This window comes from Mytilus edulis, chromosome 5 (assembly GCF_963676685.1).
Source record: "Mytilus edulis chromosome 5, xbMytEdul2.2, whole genome shotgun sequence".
Lineage (NCBI taxonomy): Eukaryota > Metazoa > Mollusca > Bivalvia > Mytilida > Mytilidae > Mytilus > Mytilus edulis.
The window spans coordinates 86,957,208-86,982,769 of record NC_092348.1 but is presented as its reverse complement, the minus strand read 5'-3'; the positions used below and the strand labels follow the sequence as shown (position 1 = coordinate 86,982,769).

The following is a 25,562-nucleotide window of genomic DNA, read 5'->3' as shown; positions in this document are numbered from 1 at the left end:
TACATGGGGCCTCTGGTTCATGTTTTGATTTGTTACAATTGACTTGTTCAAAGTCTTTACATGTCAGACTGACATCATCAAACAGATCTGGGTACTGACATTCCTGGAGATGATGACCATATTTGGACATGGCTGAACAGTTGTAGTACTGACCACAAGTGTCTGGGTGTGGCACTATAGATGTGGGGTTAGCCAGACAGAAGGCATCGATATTTCCTAGAAAAAATACAATAAAACTTAAACTCACAAGAACCTTTTGTTTTAGGACATATTCAGATAAATGCTATTGCCATATATATTACAATCCACTACATTTTATAAGTGCAATACAAATTTTAATGTTATTCGCCTGAATTTTAATAGGATGCTTGCAAATACCCAGGCAGATGGAATTCTCTAATGACAAATACACTGGCAAAGAAAAGAAAATCTTAATACATACCAGTAGAAAATGGTAAAAAATATCATGCCTCATCCAATCAAAATACAGCAATATCACACAAGGTGGAATTATATAGAAAATCTGCTGGTCTTCAAATTATTTCTATTGAAAAATATTAAAGCATGTTGGTCCTTTGTAAAATGTTGGTGGTCAAAACCTTCAGAACCACCACTTTTTGCAACATCTATACAATACTTGTAAAACACAAGGTAGTAACTAACCTTTAGGTATTTTACTGACACAGTGTAACTGAGTAGGATCATACACTTGACCAACAGGACAATGACGGACAGCCATGGTCCTATTAATCAGACATGTGACATACAGATCTGTCCAGAGAGCTGATTGGACAGCTTCGTCACCATCAGGTAGTCCACGACAACTGGGTAAACGTTTAGGACATACTTCACAGTTCATGTCTCCTGGCTTACATAAGTTCTGGTCATATTCACCTGAAGAATAAAGTATTTAACCTTGGTTATAAATTTATTCACATCTATTCTAAACTCTGGAAGATTTACTGCTTTAACATATTGTTTAGACACATGTCTATTGTTTAATGTTATATGACTGTTTATTGACCTCTATACATCATTTTTTTATTTTTGCATTGTTTGGTTGCTTTCTCATTGACATACATCTACACATTATATTATTTAAAGTATTTAGTCTATTAATTACCTCCTTTAAATTTTGTCATAGCAACAAATATAAATTTCAAAATTTCCTTCTATGGATATCATTTTAACCTTACATCACAAAAATGTTGAGTAACCCACAATCTGTGGATCACAATAAAAACATGCCTCAGCAATCACAAGCAATGTATATGTAATTTTTTTTTTAGATGTCCTTATGAGGCAGATATCAAACACATCAAATTGAAAATATACATAAAAAAATTATCCTCAAAGAACTCTGATTTTATCTTATTAACTTCAATACTTACAAGGTGCTTGTGGTTCCTTCCTGGTTTTACACAACACATTCTGGAATCTTTCACAGCTCTGGGAAACGTCAGAGAATAAGTCAGGATATTTACACTCAAATACAACAGCTGTTTTAGTGCCCAAGTTCTGTAAACAGTTGTAAAACTTGGCACAGTTTGTAGGGTCGGGTATTACGGCTGTTGGGTGGACTATACAATAATCTGGTATGTCAACTGAAAAAGAGACAACGGATATTATATATTTAGTGTGGCACAGTTTGTAGACTTTCACTGCAGTCAGAAACAACATATTTAAACTCTACAATATGAAATATATATGGACTGAGCTTTTTGAAAAAAAATCAAAAGAATAATAACTGACCTGGTTGTACAACTTTCATACATTTGTCCAGTCTAGGATTGAAGTATTCTCCGGTTGGACATGTTGTGACCGCCATTGTTCTATTTTTGTAACATCTCATATAATCTGCTTGCCACATCTTGGCAGGGAAGGAATTTAATCCATCTGATTTCCCCACACAAGATGGCAGTCTCTTTGTACAAGGATCACAAGTTTTGTTGACAGCTTGACACAAATTCTGTTGATATTCACCTGAAATAAATAGTTCATAACCTCACTATATTGCTGCTTACATTCATTTAAAAAAAGATATTGTTTTAACATACATTTATCATCATTCATAGCTTCTGTGTACCTTTTACTTGAATTTGTAAGGACACTTTTATATTTTTTTCCTTTTCATATTTCTAGTGCAATATATTTTATTCAAACAGTGATAACAAAAATTATACATCAGCACTTCCAGATTTTTCTTATTTATATTTTTGTTTTAAATTGTTATATATATTTCAAAATTTAAATAAAGAGCTGCTGAACCAACGCCTCTTATGTTTTGTGCTGGTAGAGTTCCCTTAAGTGGATACCAGATATCCAGATATCCACTTAAGGGAACTCTACCAGCACAAAACATAAGAGGCGTTGGTTCAGCAGCTCTTTATTTATCTTTTGATATTCCATCTGAACCCCTGCATCCCCGGATCCGCCTATACCACACAGCGCCGACCCCACGGCCATCTCTATACCGAGCAAGAACGAAGAATTCCAAGAAGCCAACAAACAACTGATACCATCAATTACTGCCAAGAAACCACCAAACAAAAGGAAACTTATATGAAGAACAAACAGAGGACTACATTTCTACAACAGGACGGCCAATATATCAAGATTTATATGTACCATCATTCTGTGCCATCAGAAAATTAAATGTAAAATTATTTTAGTGTGAAACCTTAAAAAGGATCTTTCAAAAGTCAATGGAGATGACACAAAACAGCCAAGATAGATTTCCAGTACTATTTTAAACCTGCAGCAAATTAAAGTTAAAAGAAGTAAGATACAAAGAACATAAATCCTTCCCACCACCATTTCCAGTTCAACCAACATTGCCAAGAAATTCTGCGACAGTAAACCACTTTACGGCATTCCCGACGCGATTGGAAGTAGTACCTCCGGCCAAAGGGAACCCAGTCGAAGTGGTAGGGGTGTGCCCTATTAGTGTTGTCCAAATTAGGAAGAAACTTTATAAAACTGTACACTGACATTGTACTTACATACATGTTACACAAATTTAATTTCTATTTAAAAACACATTTTATTTATACACTTACCATTATAATAGTTTACAACCATTTTAAAGTTAAAGACAATTCGAAAAATTATAGATTAACTCTAAATTTAGTAACTTCATTTGCATTGCACTATGTTTGATTCATTTTCTGTTCAACATTACATAATGATATAGAGTATCCCACGTGTTGTTGTCAATGTAGCGATATTTCAAAATTGTGTAATTAAATAGGCAATAAATCCAAACAAGATTAATATGGCCATTGTTTACTGTTACTAACAGGAAGTCTAAATATTTCAAAATATGTTGCTAAAACTAAATTGTATAAAATTATTACAAGACATGACCGTGATGAGTCATGAGAATATGTTTTTAACAGGGATCATCAGTATGATCAGGAGCCTGTAATTCTGTCCAAGTCGTTGGTTGCTATCATATTGTTTTTTTTATAAATCTGGACATTGGTTTCTTGTTTCACATTTTGTCTTAGAGGGGTCCTTTTGTAATCGACTATACAGTATCGGATTTGCTCTTTGTTGAAAGCACTACAGGCATTTACATGCATATCATTTAGTCTTAGTAGAATAGTAGTCTTATTGGCATTCATACCACACCTCCTCATATCAATATTTAACAAATCATGTCAAAAGTTATTTTTCTTTTTCTCAAATAAGTTAGAAGTGTCCCATACAATACACATGTAATAATGTAATTTTTTTTTAAAGAAATTTATTAATTAATCATTTTTTATATTACTAATGTTTTTCATCATATACTTACAAGGAGCTTGTGGTTCTGGTTTCTTACTACAGTTGACCATTTCAAACTTATTACATAGTTTAATACTGTCATCAAATAAGTCTGGATAGTGACACTCCTTCCTGTAATTTCCTGGAGTCTGACCTGCTCCTCTGGTTATGGTGGCTGTTGTGGGATCAGAGCAATTAAAGTAGTGAGCACAATTATCTGGGTCTGGAAGAACAGCGCTGGGATGGGCTGTACAATAATCTGGTATGTCAACTGAAAGATAACCAAGAAGTGTTACAGAGAGCACTATTGCCTGAGCTTGGTAAATTGGCCATACTGACCTATTCACAAATTTAACATGCAATACATGCATAGTCATCAGACAATAACAAAGAAACTCTGTTATACCAAAAATCAATGACTTTTCATGAAAGGTTCTCTTTGTTTTAAAAACTCTTCAATCTATATAGTTTGTTTTAGATTTACAAATATTTAAGCCTTGAGCATTACAATGGATTCATACAAATAAATGGAACATGTATCACAAATAGATAAGTCCTTAGCTTCACACTTCATTGAAACTTTCAACTCTTATTTAACTATCATTGGAGACAGAAAGAGGGATACAGACATAAGCGCTTATAAAGAGAAACATATCAATACTTGTTTGAATCTCAGGGTAGGTTTTGAACTTTAGCCATTCAATTTTCAACACTTTATCTTAATTACAAATGTAACAGGACAGGATAGCATGATTCTATTGCAAAATCACTTATTTCTTATTTCTCCCCATGGGCTAGAAACAGGAACCTATGTATTACAAAGCAGCATTTATACTGACTGAGCTAAAAATAAGAGTACTTCCTAAGCTCGACCAAGGATCTAGTAGACTAGGCCAAAATAAAAAGATTGTATGTTTGCCCAAACGCGACCGACCCAAAATAAACCCGCCGACTCAAATTCTTTTTTTGACGTTTTTTTGAAGAATTTTTTTTTTTTCAGATTTTTTTTGGGTCCGCTCCGTCATCGTACAAAACTTAATGTTTGTCGTCTTTGCGTTTTAAAGTAACTGTGAATAAGATTAAAAGAAAGCGTATAAAAGACGCAGTTAATCGATTCGATGTTCTCTGTTTTTATCTTCTGATTTAACGAACGTAAAGAAGTAAAACATGTGAAGTGGCACAGTTTTTTTTACGCTGTAGTTGTCTGTACTACCAAACCCTTACCTATATGCTCAATGTTAATTTCATCGTGTTATCGAATATCTGATAAGAATATTCAGGTAGATTTGTTCAAAACCATGTGCAATCGAATATTTTCAATGTTATTCTGACAGGAAATGGATCCGGAAGTTGCGAATTTACAATCTTGCAAGAAGATTTTGTTTTTACTGAATAAAAAGGAATTATTTCTTGATAAATTGTTGTCTTTAATTATAATCTTTCTTTATCATGTAAATTAGATGCCCTTTTATTCAAATAGTTCAAATTTACAAGTCTCATTAGACAAGATCAGTACGTTGCTGTTTGGGAGAATTTGATAAAACTATAATTGTTCACAGAATCAGAAATATAATCTTAACTGAATGTAACTCCCTCTGAATAATTTATTGCAATATAAATCCCTTTTGACAAGAGAAATCTGACTTTTGACAGAAATATTTTTTTCACATGTGCAAAAGTAAAAACATGTTATGGACGCCATATTGGATTTTTATACAAATTTGTGAGGAAGCCTCTAGAACCATGACCTAAAAATAAATAGTCTTCAGAAAACGTTAACTTTATGCAATTATATTTTATCAATAATGATTATTTTCAAAAATTTAAACTTGATTATTTAAAGAAATAAAATTATAACAAATACGTTTTTAGTTTGGAGATTCTACAGAACATGCTTTGATCTATTTATAGCCAAATTAGTTAACCTGTGTGATAATGTAAATACAAATTTGTTTTCAAAACATAAACAAGACACAAACTAAGGATGATAGATAATAATTCATATAAATATTTTAATAGAAATAGGATTTAAAAACTGCAAACAAATTTAATAATTACATACTCAGCTGATATTTTTTTTACACAAACATCGTGTTGATGGAACTGTTGAAAATCACTTCATAAATCCACCAGCACTTTCACACAGCTAGCAATTGTCAGTGTTATAAACATCTCAGGATACAAATCATATAGTAGACTAATTTATTTATAGAGGTTTTAAATTCATGGCTTTTGGTTTTCTCTACAAAGGTTTGACGGAAAAAAAAGCCATGATATACTGTTTTAAAATCTTTTAATATTTTCATGCAAATTCTGATAAAAAAAAAAAAAAAAAAGAATTTGCCTACCTACCTACCAACACCCAGTCATCATGGGTCGGGTTTGGACAAACTGAAATATTTTTAATTGTGGCCCTACCACATTTATTAAGGAAAGCAATCCGATCACAAAAATATAATTATTTCAATTAATGTTTTACTGAGAAATACCTACCGGGTTGTACAACTTTCATACATTTATCCAGTCTAGGGTTGAAGTATTCTCCAGTTGGACATGTTGTGACCGCCATTGTTCTATTTTTGTAACATCTCATATAATCTGCTTGCCACATCTTGGCAGAAATGGGATTTAACCCATCAGATTTCCCTACACAAGATGGAAGTCTCTTTGTACAAGGATCACAAGTTTTGTTGACAGCTTGACACAAATTCTGTTGATAGTCACCTGAAATAAATAAATACATTACAATGAAAAACCAAGAAATTTGATATAGTTCCACAACAACTGCACATGATTTTTGTCTTTATGTTAAATATCTTATTTCAAAACACTCACTTACAAACATCACTACTCTTTTCTATTGTACTGTAAATTTTGAAGTCAGGAGATGACAGAAATGCTAATAGAAAGTTGAGACTTAACATGTATAAACTAACTGTGGATTCATTATTTTTCCGGGGGTAATTATCTTATGCTCGTTTCATGGATATAGAACCATTTATTTAAGCCAAGCCGGGAAGAACATATAAGTGAGTGTAAATGTTTTGCACAGAACTCACCCAAATGCAATGCCAATTTTGGTTTGAAATGAAAGCTTGAAGCTAGGTATATTTTACTGTTTATGTACTAACAAACATCTGGGAACCAGTTGACTCTTGTATGCAATTACAATTATGTTAAATTTTTCAGGCCAAGTAAGGTTAGGTAATGTTTTGTCACTTTATATGAACTGAAAAATTGATATGAAGGCCAACAGAATTGGTGAATTTATAATATAATTACACCTTATATAAGAAAGCCAGATTTTGATTGGTTGATACCCAGTGTATTTTTTGCATATTCTAATATTTTTCCTCATTTTAAAAATAGTTGCCTGTTTTCACCACTGCCAGTGAATTTGCATTTTGAATATTCCTTTTTTACACTCTCGAGCATCTCCCCGCCAAATTTTTTTTGGATATGACATAACCTAAAAAAAACCTAGCTTAAGCTTATAAGTACATTCATAATTCCCGCGGTTCTATGATAATATCCTCTTATCCTCAAAATTATGCATCAACATGTTAATGAATTACAGCTTTCAAATAAAAATAAAATTTATCTTCACCTGTACCAAGAGTTTAAATCCAAACCTACTCAGTGTAATTTAACCGATATATCATGTTATGGAGGAGTATTTGTGAAAAAATACCAGTCTTGGGACCGAATTTTCCTCGCCTGGTGGCTTGGGAAATTTTAGTCCCTTGACTAGTATTTCTCGCAATTACCCCTCCATAACATGATATATCTGTTCAGAAAGCAAGGGAGCCAAGATTTATTTTTCTATTCAAGCATACTTACAAGGAGCTTGTGGTTCTGGTTTCTTACTACAGTTGACCATTTCAAAGTTATTACATTGTTTAATACTGTCATCAAATAAGTCTGGATAGTGACACTCCTTCCTGTAATTTCCTGGAGTCTGACCTGCTCCTCTGGTTATGGTGGCCATGGAGGGATCAGAGCAGTTAAAGTAGTGAGCACAGTTATCTGGATCTGCTAGAACAGCGCTGGGATGGGCTGTACAGTAGTCTGGTACATCAACTGAAAAACAAAATTAAAATCAACTATAATATAAATTGGTTCTGATGAACAAACCAGATCAACTGAAAAACATCCAAAGATTACATGCTTATTAATGTAACGATTATGTTTTGCACAAAGTTCAAGAGGTTATCATAACAATGTTTTAAAGCTCTAGAACTCTGTTTCTATGAAATTGAAGGTTTTTTCTTTTAACTTGTTAAATTGGTAAGCATTTTTTTATATTAATGCGGAACCAGAATAAAAGAAATGATGTCACATATATAAAAATACATCAACTGCCCTTTTTTGGCAGGAAATTTAAAATAGCTTCTTTTAACTAATATATAATACCAAATTAATAGCATTCTGACGTTTTTTTTAATTAAAAAAAGTTTTATTACATTTTACTATGTAACAGACTCTGTAAATAATAAAATATGGATTTGCTTTCCTTCTCCCTTAATTAATTCCTAAATATTACCTTTAGGAACATCATCTTCACATTTGGCTGTCCTTGGATTGAAGTAACCATGGCTACAGTGTGCTATATTCAATGTTCTATTTTTATAACAGGTGATGTAGTCAGACATCCATAGTTTGTTTGGGAATGAGTTGTCTCCATCTGGATGTCCAACACAGGAAGGCAGACGTTTGGGACATGGAAGACAACTTGGATCTGATGCATTACATCTATTCTGTAAATATTCACCTGTAAGAAAAAATATTAGAGTAACATATACATTAATTTGTTTATATACAAAACGACAAACTAAAATGTGACTAAAAAGTTTCATTATTTTCTTTTCTGCATTAAGAACAGTACATTAATCTACTTGGAGAATAACACAAAATAATGTTTTCATTAATGTTTTCATTTTATGAAGATCAGTTGATGTTTCAATCAAATTCATCAGTGCTGGATAAAAGTACTTACATGGGGCCTCTGGTTCATGTTTTGATTTGTTACACTTGACTTGTTCAAAGTCTTTACATGTCAGACTGACATCATCAAACAGATCTGGGTACTGACATTCCTGGAGATGATGACCATATTTGGACATGGCTGAACAGTTGTAGTACTGACCACATGTGTCTGGGTGTGGCACTATAGATGTGGGGTTAGCCAGACAGAAGGCATCAATATTTCCTGGAAAATGTTCCAAACAAATTCTATTATAGGATTTTTAATTTTTCTTTAAAAGAAAAATGTCACACTAGAATTATCATCAATGCTTTTTTTTGTCTACATTTTAAAATCATAAAGGAAAGCTTAATTGTTTTTCAATCATTCACATGCTTGCAATTGTTCTTTTATAAGTAACTGAGAAATTTAAAGTACCTTAGCTTGGTAAGTAATCATTACCAATATTATAAATCCATCAACATCATGCGTGTAACATCTTTCCCAGAATTCTCTAACCAGATCACTTAAGATCCCATAATGTATGGTTGCAGAGACAACTTTAACAAGCTATCAGAAAATCTTGAACATTTTGCTTGTAATTGTTAAAAGAGGAAAAAATAAGAGAACATTCAAAACTTTTAACTATTAATTACAAATTTACCTTTTGGTATTTTACTGACACAGTGTAACTGACTGGGATCAAACACTTGACCAACAGGACAGTGACGCACAGCCATGGTCCTATTTATCAGACATGTGACATACAGATCTGTCCACAGAGCTGATTGGACAGCTTCATCACCATCAGGTAGTCCACGACAACTCGGTAAACGTTTAGGACATAATTCACAGTTCATGTCTCCTGGCTTACACAAGTTTTGGTCATATTCACCTGAGGAATAAAATAATTATAATATATCTGCATTATAAGACAAGTACATATAAAATATTTTTTGTAATTTCTCTGCAGTGATTTAATACTTTCTCACTAAAATAACACTTTTCTTCTTTTACAATTTTCTTCCTTGTGCAAATCAATGCAAGTTTTACACTATGGCATGAAGCATAGATGCCATATGAACAGTGCCATTGCAAAACCAAAACAACCTTACAATTTGTTTTCTGTGTAAAAACATGATATTTTTAATAATGATGTCTTTCATTTAAATGTGGATTCAGTTTGACAAAGCTTTGTTTGTAAGAACGGAAAGAAATTGATGGAATCAGCCTTATTCATGAAAATTACCTCATGTTTATTGGTTGTTGTTTGTTGATAAGGTTCATACATGTTTTTTTTTATTCTCGTTTTTATATAGATTAGACAGTTGTTTTTCCTGTTTGGATGGTTTTACACAAGTCATTTTTTAAGTCCTTTATACATGTAGCTTGCTGTTCAGTGTGAGCCAAGGCTCCGTGTAAAAGACCTAACTTTGACCAATTCTGGTTTACTTTTATAAATTTGACTTGAATGAAAAGTTGTCTCATTGGCAACCATACCACATCTTCTTATATCTATATACAGTAAATTTAAATCTGTCAGAAGAATGAAAATACATGATGCAACAATACATTATAATTTGCATCACTTTAATTGACTTTAAAGAACAGTACACAAGAAATGACTTTATCCCTATACCTAAAGTTGTAAACTTACAGGGAGCTTGTGGTTCCATCCTCGATTTACACGACACATTCTGGAATCTTTCACACTTCTGGGAAACGTCAGAGAATAGATCAGGATATTTACACTCTGATGCTACAGCTGTTTTAGTGGCCATGTTCTGTGAACAGTTGTAGAACTTGGCACAGTTTGTAGGGTCAGGTATCATGGCTGTAGGGTGGACTTTACAATAATCTGGTATGTCAACTGGAATAGTAAAAACCATAGCCTTCAAGGCGTAACTCGCAATAAAATGGTATGATAACTAAATAAGGAACAAAGGTGAACCTAACAACAATCTGAGATTGTCATAGCTGTATAATATAAGTAATACAAAGCAAACCTATATATTAACAAGAATAAGTCCATAGTACAGGGATGCCCCATGCGCAGTATCATTTTCTATGTTGAGTGGACTATTAAAATGTGGTCAAAACTTTAATTTGGCATTAAAATGAGAAAGATCATAGCATAGGGAACAAGTGTACTAAGTTTCAAGTTAATAGGACTTCAGCTTTATCAAAAACTACCTTGATAGACATAAGAACAGACACACCAGACCAAAAAACATAATGCCCCTCAGTGGGACATAAAAAAGTCAGAAGATATGATTAACCTCATTCCAAAACTTTCATTCATGAGTTTTAAAAACATAGGTTACAAAATATCCTAAAAAGACCTGTTTCAGAAGAAATTATGACTTACCTGGTTGTACAACTTTCATACATTTGTCCAGTCTAGGATTGAAGTATTCTCCAGTTGGACATTTTGAGACGGCCATTGTTCTATTTTTATAACATCTGACATAATCTGCTTGCCACAACTTGGCAGGGAATGGATTTAATCCATCAGATTTCCCCACACAAGATGGAAGTCTCTTTGTACAAGGATCACAGGTTTTGTTGACAGCTTGACATAAGTTTTGTTGGTATTCACCTTAAAATCAAATAAAATATGAATGCAAAATCCAGACAAATAATTCAACCATTTATTTCTTCTTGTTTCCAATTTTATGTATTGTAGTAATTAAACCATTTCAAGATGTTTCTGTCACTGGCCAGATGAGTTTCTTTATCATTATTCAGGGTTTTTTTTACAAACATGCATCTGATTCTCAATAAAACTTAATTTCTCACGTATTGTTTTCTTCATTTAAAAAATGAAGGTAAACTTCTAATGTTTTATCTTCATCCTCACTTCATATTATTTATATTGACCAGCTAAACAAGTCAAAAAAAATAATAACTTACAAGGAGCTTGAGGTTCTTGTTTCTTGTCACAGTTGACCATTTCAAACTTATTACATTGTTTAATACTGTCATCAAATAAGTCTGGATAGTGACACTCCTTCCTGTAATTTCCTGGAGTCTGACCTGCTCCTCTGGTTATGGTGGCCATTGTGGGATCAGAGCAGTTAAAGTAGTGAGCACAATTATCTGGGTCTGGTAAAATGGCGCTGGGATGGGCTGTACAGTAATCTGGTACATCAACTGAAATATAATGAATATATGTGATAGGTTGATGACTTCTTAACATTCAATTTTCTTGGTCTGGAAGAATAAAGTAGTGAGCATGATTGAACTTTGTCTGATAGAATATTAGTTGATGGTTTGACAGTAATCTTGTACATGTATATCAACTCTAAAAATTCAATAATAGACCCGCCTCTATTTCTTGATATTGGTGGACAAAGGTGGAGTGCACTGAAAAGAGAAACTTACATCCTTTGAAGGGAAAGTTGACTTCTTAGGTTTGATAATTAAGTTCTGTTAAGGCCCATCACATTTTAAAGTTTATAAATGTTCCTTAATTTGGTTTTGGAAATTATGTTTTTCCAGATAACCTTGTAAAAGGAATAAAATAAAGTTTGAAAATGGGGAATGTGTCAAAGATACCATAGAGCAGAGCACAGCTGAAGGCCGCCAATGGGTCTTCAACAAAGTGAGAAAATCCCACACCATATTCATCTGTATATCACAAATGATATTGTTTTTAAATAATGACAAGTATTTGTAAAATTCTTGTCCTGAATTGGTTGATATTATCCCTCATCTGTGTTCATCTTGATATATCATTATCAACTTCAAGTGAATCACTCCATTCACTCTGGTGCTCCGTTCATCTGGACCTATTTAGCTTTGAAGTCACTGTGACTTGAAGACAGTAAAAAAGTCTGTTCTTTTCCTCTAGATTTTCAATGTGTAGGAATTTTGTTTCATGAGTTTATACCCCTTACCCCTTCTTCATCATCAATAATTCAAAATATGGATACAAAATTAACAGTGGTTTACCTTTATCTACTTTAGTTTTACATTTCTGTTCGTTAGGATGGAAATATTGTCCTTTAGGACATTTGACCACTGACATTGTCCTATTTTTATAACATTTGACATAGTCCTCCATCCACAGTTTGCTAGGGAATGGTTGACTCCCGTCAGGTTTCCCAACACAACTTGGCAATCGTTTTGGGCATGATATACAGCCTGGTTTACCATTACACAAGTTCTGATTATATTCACCTAAAATAAAAAAGAGAAGTCATATATATATTCAGATGTAACATTATAATTCATACAATAAGAATACTAAAGTTTCGGAAATATAATATAATACTTTTTTGTTACTGTAATCATTGTAACTACAGGTATATTTCTAAGGATGTTTAAAGCTGTGGTTAAAATATGGTACTAATTTATCAAATATGTTGATGGAATAATCAATTGCTGTCTTGGATCTTATGAAAAGTGTTCATGAGTGTACAGGATTGTATTTTGTATGAAAAGAAATTATCTTTTATCAACAAAATTTCAATGAGGAAACTATTCTGCTGAAGACATTCATTTGTATAAAGATATATAAACTTAACAAAATGATATCCAAAATTGAAACAATGCTTTTACCTGGTATAACAATGTATATATACATTTAACCAAATTAGGAAAAGAAACTTCTTCACCCCAGTCACTTGGTAGCATGAGTCCTGCATGGTTACAGAAAGATCACTGTTGCCAGTATTTCTGTATGAAAATTCATGCATTAAGCTGTGTAAAAATATTTCAAAATGAAAAATATTTACAAAAATATATGACCTAATACAAATTGAGATGTTAAAAATTCATACTTACATGGAGCTTGTGGTTCTGTCCTATTGTTACATTGTACACCAGTAAAATTTTCACATTTATGAGATATCTTAGAGAAGAGATCTGGATATTGACATTCATGGGCTTTGTTTCCATCTGAACAGTTATAAAACTCTGCACAGTTTGTCAGGCTTGGTATTACTGCAGTGGGATTGGCTTTACAAAAATCTGGTACTTCCTCTGAAATATACAACATTTGTTTATTCTGGGTCCAAGGAGAATATCTACTTTCTTGTTTAGATTGATTCATTGATGGTTACTTTTTAAGTAATATCATATTTCGAATTGAAAGACTATTAATTTAGGTCTACACATTGTATGTCACACTTTCTTAATACACATACAGCTGTTTTACAAACCACACCTTTTATGGGAAGAAATTTAATATTCATATTTTGGTTCTAAATTATGACCTTTCTGTTTCATCTGAAAGAGTCACAACTCGAGAACGTTGCCAATATAAATACAAGTAGATGGGGCCAAATTGAATTCTGTGGAAGACCTAAAGTGAAGGGAGAGGTAGTACAAAATTTTACATGTTTTTTTTGTTGGGCGCCAATAGTAATCAGAGAGCATAGTTTCATTCCAAAATCAATCACAGTACCAGCTGTTATTCAAATCTGGTACATGTCCCAGGAAGAAAAAACAGTGGTGCATCTAGACATTTTTGAGAGGGGGAACACACAGACTGTCATAAGAGTGGCCTTTTCCAGTGATTCCCTAAAAAATAAACCAAATTTTTCCCTCATAAGGGTGGGACCTAGGGGCCCTAAAACCACCTCTGTTCAGGTGTTCAAACTGAGCTAAAGATGTATTCCACTAGCACAGCTGATGAAGGGCTGTTTTGTATCTAGAAAAGGGAGGCACCACTAAATCCACAGGCATTTGTTTCTATCCACTGGGATATCACATGCCTGTGGGTGGATCTACTCTTCATAATTTAAAATTTTATAAAAAATATCAATTATCTACTAACACCCCGTTCACACTAGGACATTTTTATCGATTTAAAATAGACCGGTTCACTTTAGATCGATTTAAGGGCCAATGTGAACGCTGTGAATCGATCTTCAATCGGTCTAAACTAAAACACCAAAAGAGGTAGTTTAGTTTGAATTGATCTAAAGTAAACCGATCTTACTTTAAACGTGAACGCAGAGATCGGTTTAAACTAGTACCATTGAATTGAAAATAACTTATGCGCATGTATAGCGGCAAAATATCCCAGAGGTTCGTTGTTTAACCCATATTTCTGTTAACAGGCCTTTAAAATAACTGAAAACATGTTGTCTTAGCTGTAGCATAGATTTGCAAAATCTGTGTCTTTTTTCTTAGATATTTTTTTTTCTCTTTTCAGGAACCACAGTATTTTGTCATGTTGTAACTTTGTTGCTAAAGATATTTTTTTCAAATTTAAAGAAAACTGCAATTACACCGTATCACAAAAATTTTAACTTGTGATTCAAGATAAACAATAACTTTTACTTTCTGTCAAGTATGTGTATCGTTGTATTATACATGAATTTGATAAATCAGTTCTATTTATACACAATGTTTACAGTTTTACGGGTAAAAAGGTCAGACAGATTGCGTTTTTAATTGTAATGTGAACCTGAGACTACTATAACACAGTTTTATAGTAGTCTCAGTGTGAACGCAGTGGTTCAGATTAGACTGATAGAGATCGCTATGATTAAGGATAATGTGAACGCTAACTGGTTTTATTTCGATCGATTTAAATTAGATCGATTAACAAAAATGCTAGTGTGAACAGGGTCTAACACTACTTATGACTTACATATCAACATTAGTGTAATACATGGTAATAGCACCCACATTGCTGGACATGTGGAGGTAAGAATGAATGTTGACCTAATAAATTCTTGATCGACTTGAAAGAACATACATTGCATCAAGTTGTCCAGTGTTAGGAGTGCCTGCTAATAACATTTATCCTGATTTAGAGTAATTTCTCGCAATTTGATTGGCTGATATTGTCCTAATAAATTTCAGTACAATTTTTTATTACGTCAATAGGAATTATCTCCCTTATTTATTACGTCAATTGGGACTATCTCCCTTATACCATTGACCTAATAAAAATTAAAAATGAATTGCTTCATAGTCCTAATATTTTAATTTTTCACAGTTTTAGATTAAATATCTAAAATATATTTGGTTGATATTGTCCTTATATTGAATTTAAATATAATAACATGTAATATAACAAAATCAGGATAAATTCGTTACACAGTGTTCAATTGTCCTAATACGGAATTTATCGGGTCAATAAAATTCATATCGGGTTTGGCTTCGCCTCACCCGATATGAATTTTATTGACCCGATAAATTTTCGTATTATGACAATTACACACTGTGTAACTAAAAGTAGTGATGAGGTAAAAATGAATGTTGACCTAATAAATTCTTGATCGACTTGAACGAACATACATTGCATCAAGTTGTCTAGTGTTAAGAGTGCCTGCTAACAACATGTAGTGAATGAGTATGTTACCTTCATCTTCGTCATCTACAGTAAATCTGGGCTACTCTGCAGTCTTGAACTTTCAAGGTTGGGAATAAACCCCCTGTATGGTGATTATACCTGTATAGAGATATAATCCTTCTTTAGAGGGATAAAATTATCCCTCTATAGAGGCCTGGGGTATTTTTGTTTGCACTGGATTTAAAGCAAATTAGGGCAGAATGGCATTTTCTAGTTATATTGGCTATAATCTCTAGCATTATATGTATCAATATATGCACTTTACTAAAATTTGGGATAACCAGTTTTCTGCTAAAGTGACAAAACTTGCAATCTTTTGTATACCTATCTGAACACCTGATCAACATCAAAAGGAATAGTTGACCTTTAAATTTCATGTTAAATCTAACAATAGAAATTCTGTTCAGTGAGGCATAAGTGAGTAGAATTTACCTGATCCTCACAGCTTTCAATCATGGTGAACAATAGATTTTATATTTAGTCAGATAAGCAGCAAACTGGACATGTGCATATTAAACTAAGTACATCAATTGGTACATCAACTGTTGGAGGCTACTGCCATATAAATATTAAAGTAGAGAATGCCATTCTGCCCCATAATTTTGATTTAAATCCAGTCTAAAGAAAAATACCCCTCTATAGAAGGATAATTTTATCCCTCTATAGAAAGATTATCCCTCTATACAGGTATAATCACCATATAGAGGGTTTGTTCCCAACCTGTTCAATAATGAGCCATTGCAAGAAGGGGAAAGTAACGAACTTTCCAGTATGAATTCGACTGTGGTTCCTTTTAAAATTGTCAAACGATGATGACTGATGTACCCATATTTTGACTATTATATTTATTGTGTCTGTTTATTTAACGCATCAATGTAAAAATATCGGAAATTGATGAGACTGTCATTAAAGTGAGAGGGTTAGCGCTATAGAACCAGGTTTAATCCACCATTTTCTACATTTGAAAATGCCTGTACCAAGTCAGGAATATGACAGTTTTTGTCCATTCGTTTTTGATGTGTTTTGTTATTTGATTTTGCCATGTGATTATAGACTTTCCCAATTGATCTTCCTCTAAGTTCAGTATTTTTGTGATTTTACTTTTTGTTTAAGTTTTTCTTTTTCTTTGGTTCACTGTCTAATTCATTTAGGATCATTTAGTTCAGATATTAAATTGATTAAAACAAGGATGTATATCTGACATACATCCTTGATTCTAATTAGGAGCTATTTCAAGCTAACTGTTCAAAGGAGTAGGTTCAGTAAGACCCCTTTTTGGCCCCAAAATATAGCAGTTTTACAAAATTGTTAAAATGTAAACTATTAGTTATTTATTGGACACTAGCATGCTTATGCTAGATAAATATGGGCTGTTTTTGACCATACAATGCACATATATCAGTACTAGCACCATTAAGTCATGCTAAATTACTGAAATCTTCAATATTCTAGCATTTTAATTAAATTTTAGACGGTTTCCGTGTAAAACGAAAGTTGCCGCATTCGTGTTCATCCTTGATATTGAAATGTAAGTTGTATTTGATGATGAGAACATAACATATATAAAGGTTGAGGATGAACACGGATGCGGCCACTTTCATTTTTGACAAAAACCATCTGAAAAGTGACATTTTTCGGCATATTTGGTAGAGTTTTCATATTTCAGCTTGAATTTGGTCGTTTTTAATGACCAAATTAGTTAAAATCTTTCACAGAAACTAATTGAATCAAATAAAATAGACACTTAAGTGTTTAAAAAGTGGTCAAAATCTTTCGTTAGACGAACCTGAAATTTGAGGCCAAAATCGGTCCTTACCGGACCTACTCCTTTGAATGTCTTTTTTTTTTTATTATTTTCTTTTAGGTTCTGCAGAGACATATATTATGTAAATGCTCTTTTGTTCCGACGTTGGAAAGTTCCGGGCGGAAAGAACTAACTAGTCTAGCCGAAAAGTTCCGGAGGAACTTAATAACTAGTTACTATGCTCTTCCTTTGGTTTAAAAGTTCCACCGGAACAAAGTGACTAGTTGAAAAGTTCCAACGGAACATATCAACTAGTTAGAATGTTCCTTTTTGCCAAATTAGTCAAAACTGGAACTAACAAACCCGGCAGCCCAAAAGTTCCCTGAACGGAACTTACCAACCAGTCACAAAGTTCCATTTGGAGAATTGATGCAAAGTAAAAGCGTAACATATTATATTTGAACCTTTCAAAGGGGAACCAAGATACTGATTACAAAAGTCAAAAGGAACATATCAACTAGTCACAAAGTTCCTCTTTGGGAAATATATTAAGTCAAAACCGGAACTAACAAACTAGCCCAAAAGTTCCTCCTCATGTGGTTACTTTTAAAAATATCAATTTCAGATTAATGTATAACAATGAATTACAACTTATTTCGTTATGAAGGCAACATTCTGACCGAATTAACTAGTTGTTCTGTTCTGCCAGAATTATTCAACTAGATACATTGTTCCGGGAACTTTTTAACTAGCTACTTTTTTCCGGAACTTTTCGACTGCACTCGCCAATAAAACAACTAGTTGGAAAGTTCCATCGGAACGAAATAACTAGTTGAAAAGTTCCGCCGGAACAAAGTAACTGACGGAACATAGTGGCTGCTATATACACATGTATATATGTGTATATATGTCTCTGGGTTCTGCAACCTTTACGTGTTCCAGACATATAATTTAATATAATATAATATATTACAAGAAATATTCAATTGCACAGGATTGTCCCTTTTTCAAATTGGTTTACATTAAGATCCAAAGGGTCAAAAATTGAACTTTGTTTCATTTCAACAAAAATTGAATTCTTAGGATTCAAACGCATTGATCTCAGGAATTTCTTCACTGTCGTTCCCTCAATAACTGCATTAAACAGTTTCTAATCATTATTCATTCGAAACCATTTTATTATACCAATGTCTCACACACAACATAATATAGTATACTGTTGTCTATTAGTCCATCATCCACACTTCAGACAATAACTAGAAAACACTTCCCCCTACTTTCAAGAAAATTTGTTGAAATGTTTATATCTATTGACATAAGCTCCACATCGATTTTATAAATTTTAGAATTTTCATTATCATGTTATGAAGAGAGATTTTATCCTTAAAAAAGAGAGAATTTTCCAATTTTGAACAATAACACAAAAATGCATCCATCACCTTTAATTAAACTTTGGTGAATTGTTTACACCATTGACCTAAGGTCCCTTTTGATTGTAATAAATTTCAGATTATACATTTCTGTGTTATGAATTTTTATATATGCTAAAAAAAGAAGGGATTTTATAGTTTTTGGACACCTTTAAGTGCAGGAGTTTCTGGCTACATTGAAAACCCATTGGAGGCCTTCAGCTGTTGTCTACTCTATGGTTGGGTTGTTGTCACTTTGACACTTTCCTCATTTCCCATCTCAATTATTCACATAAACACTTCCACATCATTTTATAAAACTTGGGTGAATTGTCTATGTCTGTTGACTTCAGCTACATTCCAAAATTTAAAACAAGATTAACAACTACAGGTCCCCAAATAGCCTTCAACAATGACAAAAGCTCATACAGCACAGTCAGCTATAAAAGACCTTAAAATGACAAATATAAAACAACTGAAATGAGAAAACAAATAGACTAATAATTGTACAAAACAAAATAGTTCAACCTTTAAGCAAGCTTAAAAGGAATCAAGACATATCATGCGCTTACAGTGCAGCTATTTATTAACAAACTCCATATTCAAACACTCAAACAACTAATTCACAGAGAGGGGTGGAAGTTGAAGCCCCCCTTTTTTTTATCAGTCAATGCATTTGAATGAAGACATGTACACATCAACTCAATTTGTTAATACACATTTCCAGTCTAGCTTTCAATACATTTGTAACGACCTTTAACCCCCCTGACAATTTGCGTCTGTGTCCATACTTGTATAATATATTAATATGTATTATATGTCTCTGCGTGTTCTATCTTGGAATATTATACTAGTTAGTATAAAAGTCTCCCAGAAACTTTTTGAAGTCTCTGGTTCTATTACCGACCGTGCAAGGGCTGTATAGCAAGTCAAGGTCGTTAAAAACTTCCATTTGTTGTCTGGTTCTATGAATTTTGCACAGCATTACCAATCACAGTCGTTTATTTTTCTTCTGTCAAAGAGGCTGCACAGGTGACCAACAGGTGGTGTCATTGAACAGGTTACCCGCACGCTTAAGGCATTTCTGTATGTGTTAGTTACAAAACGCAGAGCCCTCTTTTGAAACTTTGTCAATACTATGCCTATGCACAGTAGCATTTGCGATATGGATTTCTGCAGACCAAGCAATTGATGTAGATGTCTTGATGTAAGGGTCACAAGTTATTTTGGTACCCGAGGCACAGTGGTATGTCAGTGTCACAAAGGTTGCATATCAAGGGGTCATATTGAGTTTTCAACTTTATTACTAATAATTAGATTACTTAAATTTTATAAGCATATATGGGTGGAATGTGGTTAATGAAACTTTCAGTTTAAGCAATCGTGAAATGATCCCTTCTACCTTTTTTTTCTACATATTTGAAGTTAAGTTTCAAGTTTCAAGTTAACTTTAAGGTTAAAAGCAATATGAAAATGAAACTACATTTGTATATGCATTTCACAAATCTATTTACAATCTGACAGAAATTTGACCAGTTCAAACACGGAATTGTGTATTTAACGAAGGATTATAATTTAAGTAAAGAGGTATAATTTCCATGGTCAGTTTGAGATCAATTGCATGTCGTCATTAAGATTCAGTAGCATAACACATTTAACAAGAATGTGTCCCTAGTACACGGATGCCCCACTCGCACTATCATTTTCTATGTTCAATGGACCGTGAAATTTGAGTAAAAACTCTAATTTGAAATTAAAATTAGAAAGATCTTATCATAAGGAACATGTGTACTAAGTTTCAAGTTAATTGGACCTCAATTTCATCAAAAACTACCTTGACCAAAAACTTTAATCAGAAACTCGCTTTATCATTTTCTATTTTCAGTGGACCATGAAATTCGGGTCAAAAGTCTAATTTGGCATTAAAATTAAAAAGATCATATCATAGGGAACATGTGTACTAAGTTTCGAGTTGATTGGATTTCAACTTCATCAAAAACTACCTCGACCAAAAACTTTAACCTGAAGCGCGACAGACAGACGAACGGAAGGAAGGACGAACGAACGGACGCACAGACCCGAAAACATAATGCCCATATATGAGGCATACAAAGTTTAAACTTTATAGAAAACACTGAACATAAGCTGAAACACAAGATCCAATACAAACCATGAGCATGTGCATATGTACGTCAGTATACTGTGGGTTTCAAATGCACTCATAATATGACAAGAAAGGGGACCCGTACGGTTGACAAATATGTGACAAAGGTCTTATGAAAAAAAGTTTAAAAAACAAATAACTATATATCAAAGGAACAATCTACTACAATCAGGTGCAATGTTTTGTTGTTAGGCACCACTTTCAACACACTTGGCTATATCACAGCGTTCAGTTTTTGTTAATAGAGGAAGCCGGATTACCACCGAAGAACACTACGAATTTTCGGCAGGGAGCGGATATGTCTAGTTAAGTAAGATCAGAGTGAAACGCACTTGCCACGGTTCAAACTCACAACCCCAAGAGCTCACCTCATTGTTAACAGGCTATAGATTAACTTATAGAAACCATCACAAATAAATTCATATCACATTGCAGTACCGCAACGCTCTTTCGAGCAGTTATTGAAATAATCATATGAAAGACAGTTTTACTTACTAGGCTGAATATCCTCTGTACATATTTTTTTAATTGGGTGATAAATCTTTGGTGCAGGACATTTGTGAACTGGGAGGAGGGTCCTATTTTTATAACAAGTAATATATCGGCTTGTCCATTTGTGGTTGGGTATTGGGTTGTCTCCATCAGGCAGTCCAATACAACTTGGCAATCTTTCTGGACATTTCTGACAAGTTGTGTTGCCACTTGGACAAAGGTTTTGGTCATATTCGCCTGTAAAATGAACACAAAACATGTCTTTTAGGGGTTGTGTCATTGATGTAATCACATGTTTTTTTTTATACATATATTTTCAGAATAAAAAATAACTTATCTCCGATGTTAATACAGGTATACCAATTTAAAAGATAACACAACAGTGGTTATTCCAGTATATTTTGAGATCCTCGATTATTACAATTAAATTATACAAAGTTTAAATACATTTTATACACATGTAAACAAATACAAATATGATTCACTTACATGGAGCTTGAGGTTCTTGTCGTTTTTCACACTTGACTGTGGTGAAATTTTCACATTTGCCTGTAACAGTTGAGAACAGATCTGGATATGTACATTCCGATGCTGTGGGGGTTTTAGAACAGTCTTGGTATTTAGCACAATTGTGAATATCTGGTACTTTATCTGCTGAATGCGATCTACAGAAAAATCGCACAACCGCTGAAAAAAAAATAAAACTAAAATGAACCAATAAATTCTAAACACACATAAAACGAAAAAGAATTTCTCTTATCTACTCTAAACATCTCAGTTATTTTCCAACACGAATTTCCACCTGCATTCATTTGTCTATAAGTTTTTTTTGTTGCATCTATAGTTATAAGCATTAATTCGTCATTCATGCCTGTATTCGTCAGTCATTTATTCCAATGATCGTTTACTTATAATTTCAGGTGCCGTGCATCTTTTTATTTGCCCGTATTCATAAAATAGTTCATTTTTATAATAAATTGCCCATACTCCTGCTTCATCTGTATTCACTGATTTACACGTCTTTCGTACCTGTATTCATTGGTTTTCACGTCAGGTATACCTGTATACATTGATCTACACTTTTTCCATACCTGTATTCACATGTTTACACGTCTGGTATACCTGTATACATTGATATACACGTTTTCCATACCTGCATTCACTTGTTTATACGTCTGGCATACCTGTATTCACTTGTTTATACGTCTGGCATACCTGTATACATTGATATACACGTTTTCCATACCTGTATTCACTTGTTTATACGTCTGGCATACCTGTATTCATTGATCTACACGTTTTCGTACCTGTATTCATTGGTTTACACGTCTGACATACCTGAATTCATTGATCTACACGTTTTTCGTACCTGTATTGATTGATTTACACGTCTGGTATACCTGTATTCATTGATCTACACCGGCGTTTTCCATACCTGTATTCATTGGTTTACACGTCAGGTATACTTGGATACATTGATCTACACGTTTTTGTACCAGTATTCATTGGTTTACACGTCTGACATACCTGTATTCATTGATCTACACGTTTTCCATACCTGTAAACACTACACGTCTGGTATACCTGTATTCATTGATCTACACGTTTTCCATACCAGTAAACACTTGTTTACACGTATGGTACACCTGTATTCATTGATCGACACGTATTTCGTACCTGTATTCATTAGTTTACACGTCAGGCTGGCGTAACTGTATTCATTGACCTACACGTTTTTCATACCTGCATTCATTGGTCTACAGATCTTTCCTCTTGGTTCGAAAAAATAGCCAGGTTTACACTTGGCTATCGTTGTTCTATTCTTGAAGCAAGTAATATAAGCAGGATCTCCTTTTTTACCAGGAAACAACTGATCTCCATCCGGTTTTGCTATACAGCTAGGTAGACGTGCTGGGCAATTGCATGTTGGATCAGTGCCGTTACATTTGTTCTGGTCGTATTCACCTGGAAAAAGATTCTATATAAATAAATTTTCAGATTTCAGACATAGTGGTAGACAGACAATTTGTATATAATTTCATGGGATAAGTAGAAACTAAAAATGTAAATATAGAATTGTCGATATTTATAAAGAAATAAAGACAGAAGAGGAGAGAATTAAAACAATAAATAAACGACATGACATACAACCTGATAATGACAAACAGGTAAACAACAGTCTAGAAAACACTACACAAATCTTAAGGTTGAGCAACACGAGACTCCGAATCCGTTTCCAATGATAGCAGATGACCCGTAGAACAACACGATTTCTACTAGTGTCTGGCGCAATGATAAGAACATTCCGTCCTGAAATTATTCTTAACGGACGATATACACAGCAAATGTATTTTAATGTATACTTACAAGGTGCCTGTGGTTCAGGCCTTTTGTCACATTTAACCGTTTGAAAGTCTTGGCACTTTTTGGTCACCGTTGAAAACAGGTTTGGATATTTACATTCCTTAAGATAGTCTTGTCCCATTGAGGATGTCTTCTGACTACAGTCGTAATACTGTGCACAGTCAACTGGATTGGCTAACAGTTGGTGTGGATTGTTTTTACATGCCACAGAAGGATCAACTGTAATAGCAATGCATACATAACTCATTGTTCAGAACTATACATATTTACGATTGATGGTTTTATAGAGAAATACAGCGGAATTCCAGGGCTAGCACTTTATATAAATTTTAAGTAAGCATAAGTTTAAATACAACACGAGCAAAATTGGTCACGTATTCTAAGCTAAGTACAACTCATGATATCTGTAATGACTATAGTGTTGTAGAATGTAAAACGATTCAAATGCAGATTACTTCTTAAAATTACAACAGAAAGACTTCAAAAGTTATACTCAGTCAGATAGACATTCTGTTCAATTTGAAACACAGCATATATATTACAAAGTATGTTACATGTTTTTACTTACGTGGACAATTTACTCCTGTGTCACAAGGCTTAGTATCCTGATCGCTGCCGATACAGTTCTTTCCATTATATAATGGTGCTGGATCGTCGCATGACCTGTTTCGAAACAGTACACCTTTGCTACAGGTAACTGAACAAGAGCCAGACCATGGACCCCATGATCCCCAAAGACCGTCAACTAAAACGAATCAAGTAGAAATAATCAGTTTATTAAGGTGAGGTATAAAAGTCTAATCATCAGAAACCCTATTAAACTTATTGTTAGCTCATAGTTAACTCATGACCAGGTTCTCTGTATTGAAAACTAGCCAACAGACACACTGATAATTACACACCGCCACTTCACATGTCGAAGGAATAAAAACTCAAGTGTAGGGGAAATTCAGATGATCTGTATGGCTGAATGCCACAAGCAGCTTATATTATATGACATTTTACCGTGATATTTTATAAATTCGTTTTAAATTCCTTTTCCATATCTAAAATGTTCCATACATTGTTTAAAGTTCGCTATAGGTTGTTTAATTAATTATTTTTTATATAAGAAAAAAATGACATATTTAGCTGTTTTGTGTTATGCCTCATCCTTAATTCACGATAGAATAATTAATACATTATATGTACCAGGAGTAGGATCGGTGCAGTCTTCATCAATTCTTCCATCACCATCATCATCTATACGACAAAATAATAGTAAGAAAGAAATATTAGCAATTACTGTACAACCAGTATTTTGAATTTCTGACAAAAAATCTTCTCAAATATATAAGATAATAAAT

General features: G+C 33.4%; 2 protein-coding genes across 5 annotated transcripts in view; both read right to left on the bottom strand.

Moving 5' to 3' along the window:
- Positions 1-11,321, bottom strand: part of LOC139524712 (uncharacterized) — an 87,760-nt gene extending 76,439 nt beyond the window's left edge. For 2 of the 4 annotated variants that reach the window (XM_071319730.1, XM_071319733.1), the window contains exons 1-12: positions 11,100-11,321; positions 10,389-10,601; positions 9,396-9,626; positions 8,765-8,977; positions 8,312-8,539; positions 7,609-7,848; positions 6,262-6,492; positions 3,800-4,039; positions 1,753-1,983; positions 1,392-1,604; positions 664-894; positions 4-216 (exon numbers count right to left, since the gene is read on the bottom strand). In XM_071319730.1, coding sequence (XP_071175831.1) covers positions 4-216; positions 664-894; positions 1,392-1,604; positions 1,753-1,983; positions 3,800-4,039; positions 6,262-6,492; positions 7,609-7,848; positions 8,312-8,539; positions 8,765-8,977; positions 9,396-9,626; positions 10,389-10,601; positions 11,100-11,175 — 2,560 coding nt within the window. In that variant the 5' untranslated portion in view covers positions 11,176-11,321. The remainder of the gene's footprint in view (positions 1-3; positions 217-663; positions 895-1,391; positions 1,605-1,752; positions 1,984-3,799; positions 4,040-6,261; positions 6,493-7,608; positions 7,849-8,311; positions 8,540-8,764; positions 8,978-9,395; positions 9,627-10,388; positions 10,602-11,099) is intronic. The other 2 variants (XM_071319732.1, XM_071319731.1) reach the window with 2 other exon arrangements.
- Positions 11,322-11,597: 276 nt separating this feature from the next.
- LOC139525289 (uncharacterized) lies at positions 11,598-13,787 on the bottom strand. Its single transcript, XM_071320492.1, has 3 exons — positions 13,520-13,787; positions 12,686-12,913; positions 11,598-11,884 (listed from the first exon to the last, which is right to left on the bottom strand). Exons 1-3 carry the CDS (start codon positions 13,785-13,787, stop codon positions 11,598-11,600), a joined length of 783 nt encoding a protein of 260 aa, XP_071176593.1.
- Positions 13,788-25,562: the final 11,775 nt, after the last annotated feature.